Source organism: Natrix helvetica (genome assembly GCF_964273705.1).
Source record: "Natrix helvetica genome assembly, chromosome: 12".
NCBI lineage: Eukaryota > Metazoa > Chordata > Lepidosauria > Squamata > Natricidae > Natrix > Natrix helvetica.
In genome coordinates this window covers 1,884,361-1,905,778 of record NC_138556.1, presented here as the reverse complement: position 1 = coordinate 1,905,778, position 21,418 = coordinate 1,884,361, and the positions used below count along the sequence as shown (strand labels likewise).

Sequence of the window (21,418 nt, the reverse complement as noted above, 5' to 3'; positions counted from 1 at the left end):
TGGAGGCTCTCATGAAGAGACTGGACAGTCCCTTGTCTCTAATTGTACTATGGGGTCTCCTACCTGAGCAGGGGGGCTGGACTAGAAGACCTCCAAGGTCCCTTCCAAGTCTGCTATTCTGATTCCGTCTCCAGCTCTCTTGACAGGAGGAGAGGTTATTATGCCATCCAGGAGGCTGGATGGCATAATAACCTCTGCCTTTGGCCTAGCGCTGAGGGGAGCAGAACCTGGCTGGTGCCTTTAGGGCAGGGGTGTCCAAACTTGGGAACTTTAAGACTTGTGGGCTTCAACTGCTGGCTGGGGAATTCTTCAGCTGCTGGCTGGGGAATTCTGGGAGTTGAAGTCCACAAGTCTTAAAGTTCCCAAGTTTGGACACCCCTGCTTTAGGGCGTTTAGCGTTTCTCGATTGGGCGACTTTTAAGACACGTGGACTCCAACCCCCAGACGGCCGTTGAAGTCGCCACGGGTGGGAGACGCTGGTGTAGGGCGCCGTGTGGGCAGAAGATCCGTACGCCTCTGCCTGCCTGTCCTCCTTCGTAGCCTCACCCAAGGCTGGGTGAACTCTGCCTGCCGTGGTTTATTCGAGTCACCCAGGCTTTCGCCCCGCAGCCTGCCACAACCCTCCGGGGAAAGTAGGTCTCCCGCTGGAGACGTTTCCCCGGTGAGACAACCGCCTCGAAGGAAGCCGCCGCACAGACTCCCACAACGCTCCGGGCCAAGCGAGTTCTGGCGCTCTGCCCCCGACGCTCTGCGATTGGCCACGGCTTCCTGTGCTGCACCGCGATTGGCTCCCTCTGGCCTCCGCTCAAAAGAGAGGAACGGCTTTGCCATTGGTTGCGGAGACGGGCGCGCTAGCAATTGGGCGAGGCAGGCTTTAATTAACGGCGCCCCGCAGAGGCCCTCCCACCGAAGTGCTCTCGCGGGAAGTCAGCGGGAAGAGGGCGGAGCCGCTTTCCTCAGGGCCGAGCTGGCTGGGCTGGACAGAGTGGCCAGTGGGGCGGGACGCGCTTCCCTCCCTCCCTCTCTCTCGTCTGCCTCCCAGCGGGAGGGGCTGTGACTCGTCTCCGGGGGGTGGTGGTCCGCGTTGCTACGGAGACGGAGCCGCGCCGGCTGCTCCCAGCGGGGCCTACCCCGAAAGGCTCCCGCGGGCGGCGGGACGGAGCTGCGCCCGGAGCGGCCCTTCCGATGCGGAGAGAGCGAGCGAGCGACCGGCCGTGCTCCTGCTCCGCCCGGACCCCGTTCCACTCTCGGGTCATGCGCCGGCGGACGAACTTCCCTTAAGCCCGCCCCGACGGCGTGGAGCGGCCGAGCCACTCGGAGCAAGGTCAGCCTTCGCCCTCCCGGAGGGCGCGCGGGGAGGGCCGGCGGTGTCGCTCGGAGCCTCCGTTGCAGGGCCTGTGGGCAGCGGCGCCTGGGCTGGGCCGGGCCGGGGGTCTCCCGGGGTGCGAGGCCGTTCCTGCCGGCAGGCGCTCCTCGGCCCCCGTATGGAGGGCGAGGAGGCCCGAGGGGACGGAGGCTCTTGGGCCCCGCATTGAGCGGCTGATGGGAACGTCATTTGGGGCACCGGGAGATTGAAAACGTTGCCTGGTGGCCCTTCTTTCCCCCCTGTGCGGGCAGGTCGTCTGAAGGCTTCGCGGGCTCTGAGCCTCTGGCCGCCATGGCTCCGTCCCCCCAGAAGAGAGCGGGGCTCCCGGGGAAGAGCGGCTGGGCCCTGGAACCGCCCGTCGACGCCTGCAAAGCTTCGCCCCAAAGACGTCCCAAAGTTTACCTTCCTACGGCGGCGGCTGCCTGAGGACCAATTACAGTAATTCCGAATTTTAGGTGGTGAGTAGCATGGATCCGCACGATGCCCTTTGGGGGAACGCCTCTGCCTTGCCTGCTTCCTTCTGGGGCCAAAGGGCCTCCCTGCAACCTTCATGCCTTGGGAGGGCACCTGAAAGCGAGCCACCTCTTTCTCCCTGGAGCAGGGCAGCCCTCCCTTGGGCCTTGGCTCTGTCCATGGCCTATTTCATCTCATGCTGCTTATTGTTGTTGTGCCTAGGTTTGTGTCCTGCTCTTTGAAGAAAAGTGCCTTTCACTAGATTGTAAGTGTGACACTTAAAACAATACAGTCCAGGAACTCTTGGTTTGATGGCTGAGCCATCCCTTTGATCTGTAGTCCTGGGACAGTTAATTGTCAGGTGTCTCCTGCCTTAACTGATGAGGAAAGACTTTTTCCCGCTTGCCACAATGTCCTTTCTTCCTTCCCACTGGGAGGCCTTGGCTTCTCTTGCTAATGAGGAGCCAGTGTATATTGCCTGTCTACTCTCTCATCCACCTAGTAATCATTTATAGCTCTTAATGAAGGAGTGAAGGCTACTTTAGACAGTGGATGGACTCTGTCATAGGAGTGGCTGGGTTTTACTGTTTTTTTTATGGCTCACATCGATTGGAACTTTATTTGCAGGCACATATGTTACATGTATCTGTAGCACACAATAGAGTGGCTAAACAATCCCAGCAAGCTTCCATCCATTCTTCCTTATTTTTCCTTATTTTTCGGATGAGCTGCTAGTTGGAAATATTCTGCTACACTTTTATGCTCATTTTCAGGAGGAAAGCTATGCATTGTTGGTACTATATAGCCAGTGTCACATGGTGTTTTTCCCCTTGCGAAGCTGGGAAGGGTGTGGCCTGCACTTGATGTGTCCGGCCATGGGCCCCCAGTTTGACACCCCTGCTGTAGAGGAAACGGAGGCTGCAGTAGCTTCTTGAGGTCTGGGTGAATGATGTAGCCTTGGCAAATAGTGCAGACGCACAACAGGGTTGAGTCTGCTACTATTGGGGAAAGGATTTTGTGTCAGCTGCTTCCATAGTGCGGTGTGTTTATTTGTAGAATGTAAATTGCAAAAGCCTATAGTGATTAGCACCTGGCCGATAGCCCAGAAACATGCAAAGCTGGTCTAGTAGTGCTTGACAGGAATTTTAGTAAAATAGTTCTCCCTGAACTGTTTTTATTATCAGATCCTTTGACAATACACTATTTCCATTTTACAATGCTGATTCTATCCAAATACTCCACCAGGGTTAGGGTTAGGGAAGGATATTTTTCCTAGCATAAACAATGTTTGTCCTGTGGAATTATCAGAAATGCCAGCTTGATGTTCTTTATTATAGGAGGCAAATTAAGAGGGAGCAGTGGCATCTCTATCTTACACAAATGTTATTCTTTCTACATGAAACATGGAAATTGATGGCTCACTATCTTTCACAGCATAGATGAATGAATGACTTTCAGGTTGGGTATTACCTTAAATTAATATCCTTTGCTTCTGTTCCTCTAGTCTAGGTATAAACTGAAATAAATACTATTTGATAAATCCTAGCAGGAACTTGGCTCATGGGTGCTAAAATAATAAGTTTGGTAAATCATAGTCCCATTCTTTGCAAAATAATTTAGAAGTAAAAATCAGGTAGAGTGTCTTTAGCTGAATCTCTCCTTAAATACTGCTATGTTAATGTTTCTTTCTTAATCTTGGATTTTATGGGATTACAGTTCCTGTTGTCCCAAATCATTGACCATATAATGTCTGTTTGGCACCATGAGCGGAAAGGTTCTTGAGTATTTCTGACAAGCAGTATTCTGAAGTATTGAAGACCAGTCTTGATCTTACGGCCTATGTGGATGAGAACTATATTGAGTTTAAAGGTCCGGACTTAGAGAATGTTCGTTCTTTTGAATTCAGAAGCACTCACTAATCAATTAAAATACAGCAGCCTTTTTTTCTTTTTGCAGCTGAAAAAAGAAACAAAAATTAAAAACCATGAAAGCATATTAAGTTGTCAACTGTACATGTTGTATTATGGAGTTAAATATTAACATTTAGTCATTTTGTTTATAGAAGACAAATTAAATAAACTACTACACATAAACCCAGTTTCTATGTAGTCTTCCAGTGTATATACTTATACTGATACAGAAAGTATCTGTATTGTTAATCATAACAATGCACAATATCCATTTCTGTTGTCTTTCTCTTAGTTTCCAAGCCATAGGCAAATAATGGAAAAGAACAGAAAACAAAATTTTTAAGTGAAGAATTTCTGTCCAAGAGGGGGCCACTATATACCACATGACAACTTCATATGGACCCATGTTACTTTTAGAGCTCCATCTTCCCAGTAATTCAATCAAGGCACCAACTTGTTACAAAACCGCATGTGGATACTCCTTATCCATGCCTGATTTTGTCCTTTTGAAATTCCTTGTCAAACTGCATATTTTTTATTTGTAATTGACCTGGGTTCTGCGAAATACCATTCAGCCACACAGCATAGCATATATATTGAATTATGGTGCTGATATACCAATATTAATACAATACTGATTTCATGTAAAATGAAATTCTTCTTCACATAAAGCTACCAATTATTTTAAGTTCCATTGAAGTTTTTGACCTGTTGCAACATGCTTAAAACTATAGTAATGATGTGTCTGAATAAATGAGGTTTTAATTAGCCAGTTGTTTTTAAACACATTCTTCCCAGTCCTTGTGGGGTGCAGCCAGATGCCCTTTTTGTGGGTAATGTAAATTATGGTCTAGGAATCCAAAGTTCTCTCAATGGCACCATCCCTTGAGCCAGCAGCTTATTTTTCAATCCTTTACCTTGTTGGGTGTTGACCTATACTTGGCAGTATGGAAGACTACCTGGGCACCATATTGGTTTGCTTAGGTGCCTAGTTGCTCAGTCCTTGATATTATTTCCAGGCTCTCGGTTGTATTGCTCATCCCAACATGTGTCAGGAGAAAGAGAGAATGATCAGTGGGCTTTGTTATTTTAGTAAGCATCTGGCAAATCTCTGGTCTTACCTGCTTACCTTCCTCCCTAAATTATCAACTCTACAGATTGCTGTTTCTTTTCCTCTAAGAAGTGAGTTATCTATCATCACCGACAATGCCATTCATTCATTCATTCATTGGTTGCAGAGCCAAACCAGACAGTTATAGAGGTGCAGATGACAGACTCAACAATTCCTCTGTAGAACTGACTCAGCAGCTCTTTGGGCAGTTTGAGCTTCCTGAGTTGGCGTGGAAAGAACATTCTTTGTTTTGTTTTTTGGATGATGTTTTTGATGCTAGGTGTCCATTTTAAGTCTTGAGATATGGTAGAACCTAGAAGCTTGAAGGTCTCTACTGTTGATACTGTGTGTGGTCTAGTATTGTAAGAGGTGGTAGTATAGGAGAGTTTCTCCTAAAATCTACCATTTCTACTGTTTTGAGTGTGTTTAGTTCAAGATTGTTCCTGTTGCACCACAAGGATAGTAGTTGAACCTCCCGTCTGTATGCCGATTCATCGTTGTATCCAATGAGACCAATCATGCTTGTATCATCTGCAAACTTCAGTACTTTAACAAAGGGATCTTCTGAGATGCAGTCATTAGTGTATAGAGAGAAGTGAAGAGACCTCCTGTGCTAATGTACAGGTATCTGTATTTTCCTGGCTTTTGTCTGTGAAATAGACCTTGCACCTCATTTTCTGTAATCACCAGAGGTGGTGGGTCTAATGGGATGGGGTCAGTTGTAGGAGGCTCGGCTGTTGGTGGTGTGTCTGAGATGGGGATTGTGGAAATGGATGGCAGTAATTTTCTCTCAGACCTACAGGAAAACACATTCAGGTCATCTGCCAGTTGTTGATTTCTTTCAGCATGGGAAGGAGGTTTGCTGTAACCGGTGGTAATTTTTAAGAGTTTTCTACATGTTTGCTGGTTCATTTGTTGAGAACTGATTCCTTAGCTTTTCAGAGTAGCTTCTCTTTGCTGCTCTGATCTCCCTTGTTAATATGCATTCTATCGCCTTTTCTGTAGGCGTCCTCTTTGGAACGACGTCGCTCCTTAAGTTTTGCTGTGAACCAAGGTTTATTGTTACTGTATATTCTCAGTTTTCTGGTTGGCACACATAAGTCTTCACAAAAAGCAACACATGATGTTACAGTATCTGTGACTTCATCCAAGTCTGCAAAAGTATCTTCGAAAACACCAGTGCAATCAAGGCAAGCCTGTTGCTTTAGCTACAGTCCTCACTGATTTAATTGTTGGTTTCATGGTTTAAAGTCTTTTGTCTGCAAGTAGGTACAAGGTGAATCAAGCAATGATCAGAGTGTCCCACAGCTGCTTGTGGTAAAGACTGATAAGCATCTTTTTAATGTTGTGTAGCAATGGTCTAAATTATTCTTGCCACTAGTGAGACAATTGACATGCTGAAAATATTTTGGTAGCTCTTTCCTTAAGTTAGATTTGTTGAAATCTCCTAAAACGATTGGAAGTGAATCTGGATATTTAACTTCAGCCCACATAATCTGGTCAGATAGAGTTCTTAATGCATTGTTTACACAAGCTTGTAGAGAAACAGACATAGCAATTAGGGGAAATGAGGAGAACTCTTGTGGAGAATAAAATGGTTTGCAATTAATAATTAATGTCTCTAAGTCCACATCACAGAATTTCTTTTGTATAGTTACATTTCAGGACCAGCAGCTGTTAATATATAAATATAAGCCTCCTCCGTTCTTTTTACCCCAATGTTTCTGCAATTGTGTCTGCTCTTTGTATCTGAAACCCTGGGAGATGCAGGCTGCTATCGTCAGTTGGCTCATTTAGCCAGGTTTCAGTGAAGTAGAGAGCTGTTGAGTTGTAAAAATCAGAATTGCCTTTATTTAAAAGGAGTATTTCATGCATCTTATTAGCAAGTGAGTGTAATTTAGTCTGAAAAAGTGAAGGGAGAGGGGTTTTTAATCCTACTGATTTTGAAAATAATTGTGCAGCTCCAGGGGTTGTGGGAACAGTTTTATCATTGTTTTCTTACTAACAGTCTTACTCTTGAGGTTCATTTTCCCTGGTAGTTTCCTTATTGCTATGTTAAGTTTGGATACAAACTTCTGCCTTTATTGGGACTTTTTTGTGTTCAGGGATGCTAGACTCTGTAATTTCTCTTTTAGCAATCCAATTAATTACATTGGATGCAGGTATAATTTGAATTCTCCCTGGGCAGGAATACAAACACGGCACAAACTTTGCAAAATACTTTCTCTATAACTTTGTTATTGTCCATTAATGCTCCCAGTAAATTCAAGAATGGTTAGTCTTTTGCTCCCTCTTGTGGCTAATGTTCAAATTAATATTGTAGCCTTTAGTTCTCTTTAAAAAAATAAATATATATTTTTGTTTAAAAATGAAAAAAACTTTTTTAAAAATTCAAATTTAAAAATGTTTTTTTGCAAATTAAATGTTTTTCAAGCTGAATTATTTTCAGTCACTTATAAATATTGTTTACTTATTTAAAAATAATTTTTAAAATTGTAAATAATTTTTTGAAAATAAAAAATTCAAAAAAAACCCTATAAAAATTACTCAATTTGAAAGAAAAAAACAGGATTTACAGGCATTAGCTGTAATGAAGTTAATTTTCTTCCTTGAAAGGAATGGGGAAAAAGTAAGTCCAAGCTTCTCTTCTTTTTTTATTTGTGTTCCCAACTTCACTCAGAGTACTGAAAGGGGAAAGGTGGCGTGCAAGAGTAGGTCAAAAAATCGAGGGGAAAAGGGGGAGGAAAAATAATGTAAAAATGAATAGAGAAAATAACTGTGAGCTGCTTTAAAAATTCGGTTAAAAATTAGTTATTTGTTCCCACTTGTGGCTAATGTTGAAAGCTTGCAGCCAGTGTAGAAAAGGAATAGAAAAGGGAGAATAAAGAGCTGCTCTAGCTCTCTGCGTGTTTGTCATGAGTTCCTCCTCCCTGTTTTTGTCACTCCCTGGATAAAGTCTACATTTTATCTACACTCCCTGTGGATAAAATCTACACACTCCTGTTAAAATGCCAGGTTATTGAGATATAAAAAGGATCAGACCAATTACTTCAGAATTCCATCTTTAATATAACTTAAGCTGTACAATTGAATTGAAAAACAAACCAATCTTGGGGGGTGGGGGGTGGAATAACAACAAAAAACTCCCACCAGCTTATATATGATATTAAAGGTGGAAAAATTTCTTAAGTGATTTACCTTGGTCTAATTTTTTTACATTTCAAAACCTGACATTTTAACAGGCGTATGTCAACTTTCTAAAGCAGGGGTCTCCAACCTTGGCAACTTTAGGACTTGTGGACTTCAACTCCCAGCTGGCTGAGGAATTCTGGGAGTTGAAGTCCACAAGTCTTAAAGTTACCAAGGTTGGAGACCCCTGTTCTAAAGTGTAGTTTCCCTCCAGCGCTCTGCACAAGAACAGCAAGAGAAGCACTTATTATACAGCAGAAATTCTGAGGCTTCTCTTGAGCCATTTCAAAGTCACTCCCTCAGATACGGGGTCATCCTATCATTAGAGTCCCTAGTGATTCCCCGCTGTCAAAAATGCCTGTTGTTTGCACCAATGGAATTTATTTGCATACTAATAATTTCACTTTTAGGTGACTCTAACATTCTGCCCATGTGCCTGGGCCCCTAAAGGACATGGAGCGGGTGCAAAATAGGTCCTTCTGCCCACAAGCAGAAGGTCCTGGAATGTGTTCTCACTGAAATCTCTGAAGCCAGTAGGTGCCTTTTGAAGATGTTTTCTTTATTTACTTAGATGATCTAGTCCTCATTTTGTTTTTGTTCCTCCTTTTTTCACTGTACATTATTTTTATATTATTTTTCGTGCATTGTTCTAAGGTAGTTTAGATTTCACAAATCCCTGCAAGATTCTATTATGCAAGAAACGGTATGAAATATTGTTCAAATAGTATTACTGTTCTCTCTGCCATGAAGCTGCTGATGCAAAACACTGTACGTGCTCTTTCCCCCAGAGGGATTCCTGGAGCAGTCAGCTGGGGCTTGGAACTGTTCAGTTTGCATATTGTTTCATGTGCCCAATCTGCTCTTTCACTCTGACTTTTAATTTAATTTGATTTTTATTTTAGGTATGGTATGAATATGCGTTGCTTGGCAGCTCGGGTGAACTATAAGACTTTGATTGTCATCTGCATTTTCTTCTCCTTGATCACCATCCTGCTGTGGAATCGGTGCACCAGTGGAAAAATTGCACCTTTCCCGCATGACTTGAGCAGCAGCGTGAAAGCAGCAGATGGATCAGAGAAGCGAGTGGCTGCATCAGAGAGCAGCCAGTGTGCGAACAGACCAGCTAAGCAGCAGAGTGAGGAAGCATCTCCCCAGGAGCAGCAGAAGGCTCCCCCCATTGTTGGGGGCTTCCATGGGAACAAAATCTTAGGGCTGAAATATGAAGAAATTGACTGTCTAATCAATGATGAGCACACTATTAAAGGCAGAAGGGAGGGGAATGAGATCTTCCTGCCTTTCTCCTGGGTGGAGAAGTACTTTGAGGTTTACGGGAAAACTGCCCAATATGATGGCTACGACCGGTTTGAGTTCTCCCATAGTTACTCCAAAGTGTACACCCAGAGAGCCCCCTACCACCCGGATGGTGTTTTTATGTCATTTGAGGGCTATAATGTGGAAGTCCGTGACAGAGTGAAGTGCATCAGCGGCGTTGAAGGTTTGTTATTTTTGTTCAAAATATTTACAGATCCATGAGGGTGTAAATATTGATAGCTAAATTTTGATTAAATGCTTGTGTTAAAACTTTAAAACTAGAAGTTGCTTTCAGTATTGGATGTCAAAAGAAATAACCTCCAGGGAGTTTTGTTCTTTATTTAAAAAACCATGATGGATTTTAATCGGAAATTTAATGAACTTGTTGAGATTCATGTTAATTATATTGTTTTTGTTCCACAGTGAAACAAAATAAATGTGACCTTTGAGAAAACAATAAATTTACAATAAGACATCCATGATGTAAAAGTAAACATACAAAAATCAAGCAAAAGTTTTTTGGCCTCCACTGGCTCTGTAGAACAATCCAATGTTTCAAAGCCAATAATGGAGAGGGGGCAACCTTTTTTTCAGGGGCAGGTTGTTCCCTAATGCAATCACATAGGAAAGTTGCAATTGAGTTAAGCCACTCTTTCTCAACCTTGGCAGCTTTAAGTCATTCTGAAGGATTCTGGGAGTTGAAGTCCACATGACTTAAAGTTGTCAAGGTTGAGAAACATTGGGTTAAGCCATCCCAACTGCCTTAGATAGTATCGCTTGATATCTGTGTAGTTGAGTAGAAATAGCCTGCGCATCTGTCGAAGCTTAAAATACAAGAAATTCCACTTTGGCATGTTTATTGGAAACCTTTAAAAATCCCTATTGAGCAGTACCTTTATTGGAACAATTGGTGCTGCAACCTGTGAGGTTCAACACTCTCCACAACTGTTAGTCAGGCAAGGCATACAAAAGCAGGAGATATGCCTGTTTTGAAACACAGAAACAGAGACCAAGCCTCCCCAGACAGCCCCATTGGCAGATTCCAGGAGGAAAAAGACCAGTTTGAAGGGAGAAAAACCACCCTGGAGTTTGGCATAGAGATGCACAGAACATTCTCTTTATGTTTCAGGTGTGCCGCTTTCCACGCAGTGGGGGCCTCAAGGCTACTTTTATCCCATCCAGATTGCCCAATACGGGCTCAGCCATTACAGCAAAAACCTGACGGAGAAGCCTCCCCACGTGGAAGTGTATGAAACGGCGGAAGAGAGGGAGCAGGGCAGCCCACCAGGCAAATGGATGGTTCCCAAAGGCTGTTTGATCACAACGCTGCTGGACAAATCCCGATTCACAAATGTCAAGCACTTTGTTGTTCCTGGTGAGTCAAGTGGACAGCAAGTTGCCTTTCCCTTGGGTGAAGTTCGGCATTCCTGGTCCACGGCTCTCATTCTGGAGGCCCAGAAGGCAAGAGGAAGGCACTCAGTTTTAGACGATGTGCCTGGACGTCACTTTCCATCCACACATCCTGTTCCCAAATCGTTGAACTGTCATGAGATTGATGTGTGCACGCAAAAACACACTTGGGACAGAAAAAAATCTTCTAATTTGAATGTCCCCGATTTAGCATTGTACGTGCCTGACTCCAAACGAATGACATGTTGAGGAAGTCACATGATGTTTGATCTCATTGTGGCCTGGACAGCATTCACCATGACCCCCGGGATGACCAAGTGTTGTAGAATCGCTGGTCCAGAAATGTTCCCTGCTGGTAATATTGAGGTTGGCAGAGTAAAGGGAGGGAGCAGTGCCTGGTCAGATAGAGTTATGGGGAGGGGGGCCGGCAGGCAGGAAAGAAGAGCTTTGGGGAGTTAAGTTGAGGAACAGGTGGAACCTAAAAATTGTGTGCAACAAGCATTGATGAGGCTGGGAAAGGAGATGGTGTGATCCAATTTTTATTTATTTGATTCAATTTATCAGGGACTCGGGGCGACGTACAATCAAATATAAAGGCATGTGGCATGGAGGAGGCAAATACATCAACAATTAACAATACAAAAAGTAAAAGCCACAAGTTAAAATAAATAACAATAAAATTAATATAATTAAAACAATTAAAATACCCCAAAGATTTAAATATACAGTTTAAAATTGCCAGGGAGGTTAGAAGTTCTGATTAAGCCAGGCCGGCTAGTTGGAACAGGTGGGTCCAAGGCCATTGGAGCTGTGAGTTGGAAATTTCTAATTGATTTTTACCAATAGGGATATTGCTGCCAGATTTAGCTTTATAAAGCACAAACTTTTGGCCTGGCCTTCATGTTTTTAATGTGTAAATAATGAAGGGATTCAAGCTGCTATGTTTATTTCACCCTTGGGAATTTGCTGAAACATGATGAGCTAATTAAGGGAACTTGTGGGTCAGTCCGTCAGTACACAGGAAAAAAAGCCCTTTGCTTCCTGACCACCTCTGTATTTCTTCCTTTGTTTCCCTTCAGAAAACTCCGAGGGAGCGTCTCTCCAGCTGGGGAACACAAAGGACTTTGTCATTTCCTTTGACCTTAAATTATTAACGAATGGGAGCGTTTCAGTGGTCCTTGAGACAACCGAGAAGAACCAGCTGTTTACAGTGCACTACATCTCCAATTCTCAGTTGATTGCTTTTAAGGACAAAGAGATTTTCTATGGAATCGGAGCCAGGACCAGTTGGAGCACAATCACACGAGATCTTGTCACTGATTTAAGAAAGGGTGTCGGACTCTCTAACACGAAAGTGGTCAAACAGACCAAAATTATGCCCAAAAGGGTGGTGAGGCTGACCGTGAAGGGAAAGGGCTTCCTAGACAACGTCACTATTTCAACCACTGCCCACATGGCAGCCTTTTTTGCTGCCAGTGATTGGCTGGTGAGGAACCAAGATGAAAAGGGTGGCTGGCCAATCATGGTAACCCGGAAGCTAGGGGAAGGGTTTAAGTCTTTGGATCCAGGTTGGTACTCTGCCATGGCACAAGGACAGGCGATCTCCACCTTGATTAGGGCTTACCTGTTGACAAAGGACCAGGCCTTCCTCGGTTCGGCTCTGCGAGCAACAGCCCCTTACAAGCTCCTGTCAGAGCAACACGGCGTGAGGGCTGTCTTCATGAGCAAATATGACTGGTACGAGGAGTACCCAACCTCGCCCAGCTCCTTTGTTTTAAACGGATTCATGTACTCTCTGATTGGCCTGTACGATTTAAAAGAAACGGCTGGCGAGAAGCTGGGCAAAGAAGCAAAGCTGCTCTATGACAAGGGCATGGACTCCTTAAAGGCCATGCTCCCCTTCTATGACACGGGCTCAGGAACAATCTACGACCTTCGCCACTTCATGCTGGGCACAGCTCCCAATTTAGCCCGGTGGGATTATCACACCACCCACATCAACCAGCTCCAGCTGCTGGGCACCATAGATGATGCCCCCGTGTTTAAAGAGTTCGTCAAGCGGTGGAAAAGCTACCTGAAAGGCGGCAGGGCAAAGCACAATTAAGCCGAGCTGAAAACCAAAACCACATTTCCTTGGTCTGCTGTGCTTAGGAGTTGCCATCTTTAAGTAGAAAAGTGGAACTTTGGGAACAGTGTGTGTGCTTTTTTAAAAAGATTTATGTTTTCAAAGAAATAGTCCTTAAAACCCCTTTATAATCAATTGCATTCCAGAGGATAAATACTTTAGAGATGGCACTAGAGCAGGCACCCAAGGATTGCACTGAATCAAAACTTAACGAGTTTACTTTCCACAGTGATCCATGATGATACTTAACGCAGAATAGAATGTGTACTTCTGATTTCCCCTCTTCTTTTCAGAGAAATTCATTATGGATTCACAATTTTGTTGCCTGCAATTTTGCAGAAAAACGAGAATCCATTTTCCTTTCCTTAAAAAGAAAAAAGGGGGGCTTTTTTTAAAAAAGAAAAGTAGCTTTACAACCTGATTTCCTGTTTGCTTGTATTCTCCAGATTGGTTGGTATGCTGATTAATTTTTTCCCCTTGTTGAAACACTATCAGAATGTTTTGGGTTCTGTATTGAGTGATGAATCCAACAGTGATTTTGTTGTTGTCTGTTTAAAATCTCTTGGGGGTGAGACTTCTCCAGGAATGTTGGTGAAGCTCTATGAAAGCAGAGGGAGCTGCAGAAGATGCACCCAGTGCTTGTCCTCTTCTCATTTGCCTCTTATGAGGTTTGCCCCAGGCGTTTCTGGTGGGATGGTATCCATCTGTACGTTTGAATGTTTTGTTCTTCGAGCACAACTACAAGCAGGTTGAGTTGATTGCACAAATATTGTAGCCGTTTTGACTGTCTCCCTTGCCTCGATCTGCATTCCTCCACCAAATCTTGATCCCGTTACTCTTTTACATGTAACACTATGGGTTTTTTTGTATGTACTGTATATGCAGTTTATTTTCTTGAGAAATTTGAACTGTTTCCTTTCAGCTTGTATTGTTTGAAATACAATGTATATTATTTGGAAAAATACGTCTCTGATTTACCACAAACTGTTTGTTTGTTTGCTTGTTTTCTTTTTGCAGCTTCTTGATCAAGAGAGTGAGTTGAATGTTTCTGTACTTTAAATTATATAATGTGAATCAGATATTCAAAATGACTACGGTACTTGTTCTACATTTTTCTTCTGCCAGCCGATTTTCTAAACAGTGCTAGCTGTCTCTTAAACTTTACTACTTGGCAACTGTTATTTAAATTTCTGTTCCTAAAATTCTGCCTAAGGACATGTTCTTGAAAAATTTCCATAGATATCTGGAAATTGTTATTGTGTTGCCAGAGCAGTTCTGTGAAACTCACATCCATCCCTGTAGATATTCTGAGTCGTTCCCTCTCTAAGCAGACTGATGGGACTTCCATTTGTGTGACCACTTAGAAGCTCAGGAAGAAAGTGAGTTATGTGAGTTATGCCATCTCTCGCAAAATGCCATTCTCACCCTTTTAATTCTTGCTTATGAGCAGCAAGTGTTTGGCTGTTTCTGTATAGCTGATAGAAAGTGAATCTATAAATGATTTATTCTTATAAGTCATGCTAAGATGCCTGCCTAAGAATCGGCTCAAGAGGTCAGGTTTTTTCACATATGTTGAAATGTCACTGGATGATATTTTAGCAATTAGCTAATCTTGACTAAAATTCAGTTTATAAGCAGTTCACAATCCTGTCTAAAATCTTTCTGAGCCTCAGTTCTCATGCAGCAAAACCAGATGCCCTAACATCTCAAAATTCCTTTTCCTTCCCATATCGCAAAATGTACAGAAACAATAAAAGGTGTATTTTAGCATTTTTAAAGCTATGAACACGTTCTGACATTAAATTTCTTATCATATACATTATAATATGAACCCCTCTGTTAGAGCTGTTGCGATCTTTTGATTTCAGACCCCTTCCCAGGGTTCATATTTTTTCATTAAATATGCCTCATTTCAAACTTCCATACAGAGCTAAAATAGTTTTCATTTTTAGAAGTAAGTCCCCAGGTCCCAACTATAAAGGGTCTTTATTTTTAAGAATCGGTTAAAATATTTAGAGGCAAAATATTTTTCCCAATGTAGCTTCCAGGCACTATTTTGCTCCAATTCCCTGAATTCACTTGAGAGAGCGAGAGAAAGAGCTGTGTCTGTCTGAAGATGCAGATCTCAGGAACGCTGCATGCAATGCTTGGAGCCGAGAATTTGGGAGGAAGCTGTGAGAACTTCAGAGTGAAAATTCCATACGATTGATGGAATCCACATGTAACTTAATATGTTTTCATTAAGATGGGCACAAATGGTAACATTTTCTGGTTGACAGGATCAAATAATTTTGTTCCAGAAACAGTTTCCAGCAGAGCATATCCTCTCATCCTTTGGCATTCACTACTTTTTCACTCCTCCCACCCCTATCTAGTTCTGTCCAGAAGAAAGCCGCTCCATTCCCTGCACAGAACATTGATTGCTGCTGGGTTAAATAGCTGGAGAGCTGTAGACAGAAGATAGATGGAATCTGGAAATGCTCACCCTTGCTGTCATACCAAAAGAGGACATTATAGGACGTTTTCCCAACAACTGATGATGTATATAGCCAAGCAATATACTCACTCCCCTTATTTTTGCAGTTGATGGCCACTTGGATTTGAAGCAGTGTGTGCAGAGTTTTGTTGATTTGTTAGTGCCTTAACTCTCGTGGCCGTTCCCCTCCTGCAGTAAGAATACTGGACTTGCTCATTCAGTGGCTTCCTCACGCAACCCTCCTTAGGGTGCAGGCCCATTGGGATAATATTTAAATGTGGCTTATTGTGTGTATGAAGGTTCGGTTGTGGCTCCTTCACAGTCTTTGATTATCAGAGAGGCACCTAAAACTCTCCAGTAATGTTCATCAGATTGAAACAGCTGGAAGGTGGCAGGGCTTCCCTTAAAAGATCAGAGGCAGCTGTTGACAAGCTGCACTGACTATGAGCAGGAATCACCATGTATGATGGGACAGGTTCACCTTGTATGAGGCTGTCACCTGAATGTGGTATTTTCACTCTTGGCACGCTGTTGATTTGTTACACTTGTCAATCTTTGTAAAATTGACAACTATTTGGTAATGCTTGTATGATGCAGCCAACCATCTTTCTGCTTTGGATTTGACCTTCTCTTCGGCGGCTTTCTTGAATTATGGATGGTGGCTGTCACTGGAGGCACCTTGTTCTTCTTGCTTAAGAAATGTCATGTCTGTATTAGGCCTCTTAATTATGTAACAAAGGGTGTATGATAAGGAATTTCAGGAGACAAAGTAAATTGGAAAAAAAGCCAGAGAGGTTATAGGAAAGCCACGACATAGTAATTTCAAGAAACAAGGATTATTCCTTTGTGGTCTTGGGTCTTGCAACTTTGCATCACTGTGCAGACAAGTTTGCATTGTGTTTAAGGAGACAGTGGCACAAGCACAAACATCATCACGTCACCATTTCCTGTGCCATTCTTAGTGGTTCACTGCATGCAGGTTGTTCATCTTCCTAGTTGTTGTGTTCCTTTTGTTTTTACTTCCTTTACATACAGGATTTACACAAATATGCAATAAATTGTTTACAGGATGCTCTTTGAAGGGCAGTGAATCCTTTGTAAAATTGTATAGACTTTGTGGTTTAAGCACAATGTGCACAGGCTAGTTTTCTATATGGCAGGACATGATTTTTTTTGCAATAGGAATTATCAGATATATGGAATCAACTTTGTCCTTGTTGCTTTATAAAATAATAAAATAAAGGTTTTAACGTCTCATTGTCCTTTGATGTGTGCTAATTGTACTGCAGTTGTTTTCATAATGTAAGACTGTCAGGACACAGAATAGCATTGCAGGTCAAAATAGGCAGGAAAATGGTAAGACTTGCCCACTAAATGAGTTCGAATCACCCACGATCAGAGGCTTCACATCCCAGGGTTCTGAAGGAGCTGGCAGACATGGTTTCTGAACCACTGAACAAAATCTTTCAAACCCCCTTGGGACATTAGGGAAAAGCGAGGATTGGAAAAGAGCTGATGTGGTTCCAATCTACAAAAAAGGGGGGAAATGGACCCAGGAAACTACAAGACCAATCGGCCCGACATCAATACCTGGGAAAATCTTGGGAGAAGATAAGCAACACATTTGAGAAAACCCAGAAATGAGTAAGACAATTACTAGAAACCAGCAGAAGTTTGTCAAAAACAAACATGCCAAATGAACCTTATTGCCTTCTTTGACAAAGTGGACCAGTGAAATGCTGCAAACATAGTGTACTTGGAAATCAATAAGGCATTTAGCAAAGTAGACCACAGCCTACTTCTTGATAAGGTAGAAACGTGGCATAGACAATATTATCAACAGATGGATTCGCAACTGGCTGACCAACCACATCCAACACAGAGTCCTCAATGGAACTACAACTACCAGGGGAAACCGGAAGCATTGCGGTGAGACTGGTTGGAAAAATAGTGAGCTCCAATGAGCTCCGCGAAAATCCAGCCGGACAAATGGCTGTCGGGGGGTCTTCGGACCAGAGCCATCCTGTAGGGACGGAGAAGAAGGAGAGGCATCTCGGATGACCAAGAGGAACCAGCTAGTTAGGTCAGAGAGTTCTTCAGACTGATGGTGGGGGAGGGGACCATTTCTAAATTACCATTCTGAAGCTGGGGCAACCAGACTACATTTTTGAGCAGGAACAGTGTTGGAACGGAGTGTTGGAACCGAGTAAGTGATTGGCCAACTCACAGGTAAAAGAAAACTTTGAATTTGGACTTTAAAAAGGGTCCCGGAGCTGAAATTAGCGGCTAATTGGCATTTGTAAAATTCCATTGAGGGAGAAGGATAAAGTGGAAGCTAAAACACCAAAGCCCAAGAAGATTCTTGCTTTTACAATTGAATTTGGAGAAATTAAAAATAAGGAGAAAACCTGGGGGGAAATGTTTTTTTGTAGATTTAAAGTGTTTTTAAAGGTTTTGACAAATCAGCTGGTTTGAGTGTGTTGTGGATTTGAGAGAACCATCTGCTGGTGGGAAGAGAATATTGCAATACTTTGTGGAAGATAGAAGAGAAAGTGCAGCTGGGAAACTTGACCTACTGGAAAAGATAATCTGGAACTGTGAGAACTGCTAAGGAGTGTTTGTTTTTCTACATTGCTTGGTTTCGAATTTTCTACGGCAAGATCATAAATTTTTGACTTGGGTTGGATTGGACTAATATTAGAATTGGACATTAGAATTGGGGGGTGGAGACTGTATGGACTTTAAGTTCTAATTAAATGTGATATAATTTAAAAGTCTTAAAATTTATTAAATTTGTTAAATTGGCAATATGGAGCCCATATGATGAATTATTTGAGATGCTAAAAAATGCATGTGAAACTTTAAAGGGCAATTAAAAGTAAGAAATCCAGCTGGAGCACACAGAACATGAAACAGGAGAGAAGGGGGTAAAAGAGAGCATAAATAAAGAACAAGAAAATAATATTGAAGAAAAAGGAACCGAAAGTAAAAAACAGATGATTTCACTGGGATTTACAGTGGCACCTAAAAGGGTAGATGGGGGAATGTCCCCCCCCCCCAAAGAATCAATCAAATGGCAAAGAGGGAAATAGTGGGAAGAGACTAGGAGAAGCTCTGGGGAAAACTACTCAAACAAAATTAGAAGTGAGAAAAAGGATTCAGAAAAAAAGATACAATAATTATAAAAATAAAAAAGAAGCTAAGGGAATGGATTAAAAGGAGAAAATAAGAAGTGGAATCTTTGAGAGACCAAGAGAAAATGGTTAAAGAGAAAGAGGAAGGGAAATAAGGTACATATTTGTAAATTAAAAGAAATTGTATCAATATTATTAATGGTGGATAATTAATTAAGATGTAAGGGAATTATACTAACATTAATTATGGATAATTAAGTTAAATGTTTTTAATGTAAAAATTGAACTTGATGTATTTTGCTTATTTATTTATTTATTTATTTACTGAGCGCTTGTAGACCGCCCCCTCTCCCGAAAGGGACTCGGGGCTTATAGCAAAACAGACCAACAGATGAAATGTGAAAAGGCAATTTGGTTTAACTTTGAAGACAAAGTTGAAAGTTGAAGATGAAATATTAAAGAGTGGGATGAGGAATTTGAGAAAATATTTAGCAATGGAATTGATATTACTGTAAGAGATTAAAAATTAAGGGTGATTAGTGATATTGTTTGTGTATTAAGAAAAAAATAAATTTAAGATAAAAAATGTGGAAAGAAAATAATATGGCTGAAATTGGAAACAGAGATATGATGTAAAATGGATTATGTATATGAGAAGATGTACAAGAAAATATCCGGACAACACTGTTCATAAAATATGTAAAAAAATTGCAGAAAAAGAGAAAACCTTAAAAAACATCTACCTGGAGTGTAGCATGCAGTGGGGTACCTCAAAGTTTTGTCTTGGGCCCAGGATTCTTCATAAATGAGAAGATAGAAAGGGGAACTCATCAAATTTGCAGATGACGCCCAGCTGGGCCAGCATTCAGCAGGAATTTGATAGTTGAACACAGCCCTATCCAGCGAAATGCAATTCAGTGCTGAGAAAAGTTTTACACTTAGGCAGAAAAAAATGAATACACATGTATAGAGTAGATAATACCATTAAGGCTCAGCCCTTAATCCTAAATCTTCACCTTAATCCTAACCCCTTAACCCTAACTCAACCCTAGCCATTAGCTCTAACCCTTTCTCTCACCCTTAGCTCAATCCCTAACCTAACCCTAGTCCTTGCCCATCTATTCTTCAATATATTCTTTATTTCATGCAGATCATATTGATAAATCATGATTTTGTGATGCATGATCTATACTAACTTTTAGACAAAGCTATTTAGGTCACTTCTGAAATATTTCCATCTTAAAATATAAATATATTTTAAAATGTTTGATATATTAATATAAAATATGATTTCTCAATAGAGGTATGGAAATATAATCCAATAGAAAAGTACAATATATTGCCAAAAGTATTCGCTCACAACTGAGTCTGATTATTTTGGCAATATAGTGTATCTGTTTAAGAAACCCATGCAAGAAGAGATGGGTGGGAGCTACAAGATAGATCTAGCATTAAGGTTTCATCTGTACTTTTTGATATTATACACATATAATAAATTGGTACTGTAGTAACTAATTAATTAGATACCGTATATAATACTATAATTATATTTTAACAATTTAATGATGATCTGGAAGAAATATGAGAGATAAAACTTGACAAGAATATTTATGAAAATGATCTGCTGGAAATTTACATTGAACTATAATAATTATTTTAAAAAATTATAATTTTTTATAAAATTATAAAATTAAGTTGATCATGAATTTGTATCAAATGATGTACTGTTGGTATTGAACACCTGAGAAATTGTGAAATATGTATAAGGAGGTTTCAAATGTCTGTTGGAAATGTCATTATAAAGAAGGTATTTTATGTGGCTGGCTTGTGGAAACTAGATTTATATTTCAATCCAGAAAATTCTTAAAACACATTCAATGGAAATCAGGTTTTTTCCTTTCAGGAATATAGGATGTGGAAAGAAAATGGAACTGCAGTTAGAATTTGATGCATTCACAAACAGAAAGAGGCGTCAAGTCTTCCTAGGGAAGAATGGATTGAGAATCCTTCAGCCTTCGGTGTCCCCACGTTCAAGGAAGCGATCAGGTTGAAGACATGGATCTCTTCTACTCACCTGCGAGCCAGCCACAGATTCCTCCTCCTCCTCCTCCCGGACCATTTCTAGCAACCCATTTTCAGCTGAGCTGGGCCATCCCTGACGGCTGAGAATGGAAGTCAGACGAAGGGAAAGGGGACTTTCTCTGCTGAGACCTGACCGTTTCCCCCTCCATCCTCTGCACCTCCACTACAGAGCAAGGACACAAAAGCCCAGGAATTTCTACCTTTTTAGGTAAATGGAATCCTAGACTTAAAAAACATTTGTTTGTTAATCATTGGAAATGAAGAAAGTGATTTACAGCCAGTCCTCACACTTATGACCATTGTAGCATTCCCATGGTCACCTAATCAAATTTTGGGCATATATTTCAACAACTCGCAGCATTTTAGAAAGTTCTGAATGCATCCAGTGTGTGTCTCTTTATTGCTTGTTGTGAGCGTTGTTTGTAATTGTGCCCTCAGTAGCAGCACATCGCTGGTCAGCTAAATCAATACCAGCCATAAACATAATGATGAAGGAAAAAAAGAGGGTGGGGTTTCCACAGTGTGTAACATAGTTTGATTAGATGATTATCCGCCTGTTTGGCAAAAGTTGTGTGTGTTACTCAGTGCAAAGAGAAGAGCTCGGCCAAAAAGGACAATCTTATGTCCCCATCCACCCACCCCACCTCTACATGCATGTCACTCTTGTCAGTCACAAGGGTGTTTTTTCAAGAGGCAACTGGACTTTCTTGTTTTTCTTTCAAGACGTTTTGCTTCTCCTCCAAGAAGCTTCTTCAGCTCTGACTGGATGGTGGGGAATGGAAGGATTGACACTCCTTGCAGACAGCTGGTCATTTGCATCCTTTTAGAGAGTTGTTGAAGCCACTTGGAGG

The 21,418-nt window shown here is 41.7% G+C and overlaps 1 protein-coding gene across 2 annotated transcripts; it reads left to right on the top strand.

Moving 5' to 3' along the window:
• The first annotated feature begins 922 nt into the window (after positions 1 to 922).
• On the top strand, positions 923 to 16,606 carry GLCE (glucuronic acid epimerase). 2 transcript variants are annotated; one of them, XM_081964871.1, is made up of 5 exons: positions 923 to 1,324; positions 1,618 to 1,824; positions 8,932 to 9,524; positions 10,470 to 10,715; positions 11,830 to 16,606. In XM_081964871.1, the coding sequence occupies exons 3-5, from the start codon at positions 8,939 to 8,941 to the stop codon at positions 12,852 to 12,854; spliced, it is 1,857 nt and encodes a 618-aa protein (XP_081820997.1). In that variant the 5' UTR covers positions 923 to 1,324; positions 1,618 to 1,824; positions 8,932 to 8,938; the 3' UTR covers positions 12,855 to 16,606. The 2 variants fall into 2 exon arrangements, with proteins under 2 accessions (XP_081820997.1, XP_081820998.1); XM_081964872.1 differs by lacking the exon at positions 923 to 1,324 and having other exon boundaries at positions 1,380 to 1,824.
• The last annotated feature ends 4,812 nt before the right edge of the window (positions 16,607 to 21,418 follow it).

Bases quoted from the DNA above. Each gene is read 5' to 3' on its own strand.
- GLCE (XM_081964871.1), top strand. From the start codon at position 8,939: ATGAATATGCGTTGCTTGGCAGCTCGGGTGAACTATAAGACTTTGATT. The intron at 9,525-10,469 runs GTTTGTTATTTT...TTTATGTTTCAG, and splicing joins GTGCATCAGCGGCGTTGAAG to GTGTGCCGCTTTCCACGCAG. The intron at 10,716-11,829 runs GTGAGTCAAGTG...GTTTCCCTTCAG, and splicing joins CAAGCACTTTGTTGTTCCTG to AAAACTCCGAGGGAGCGTCT.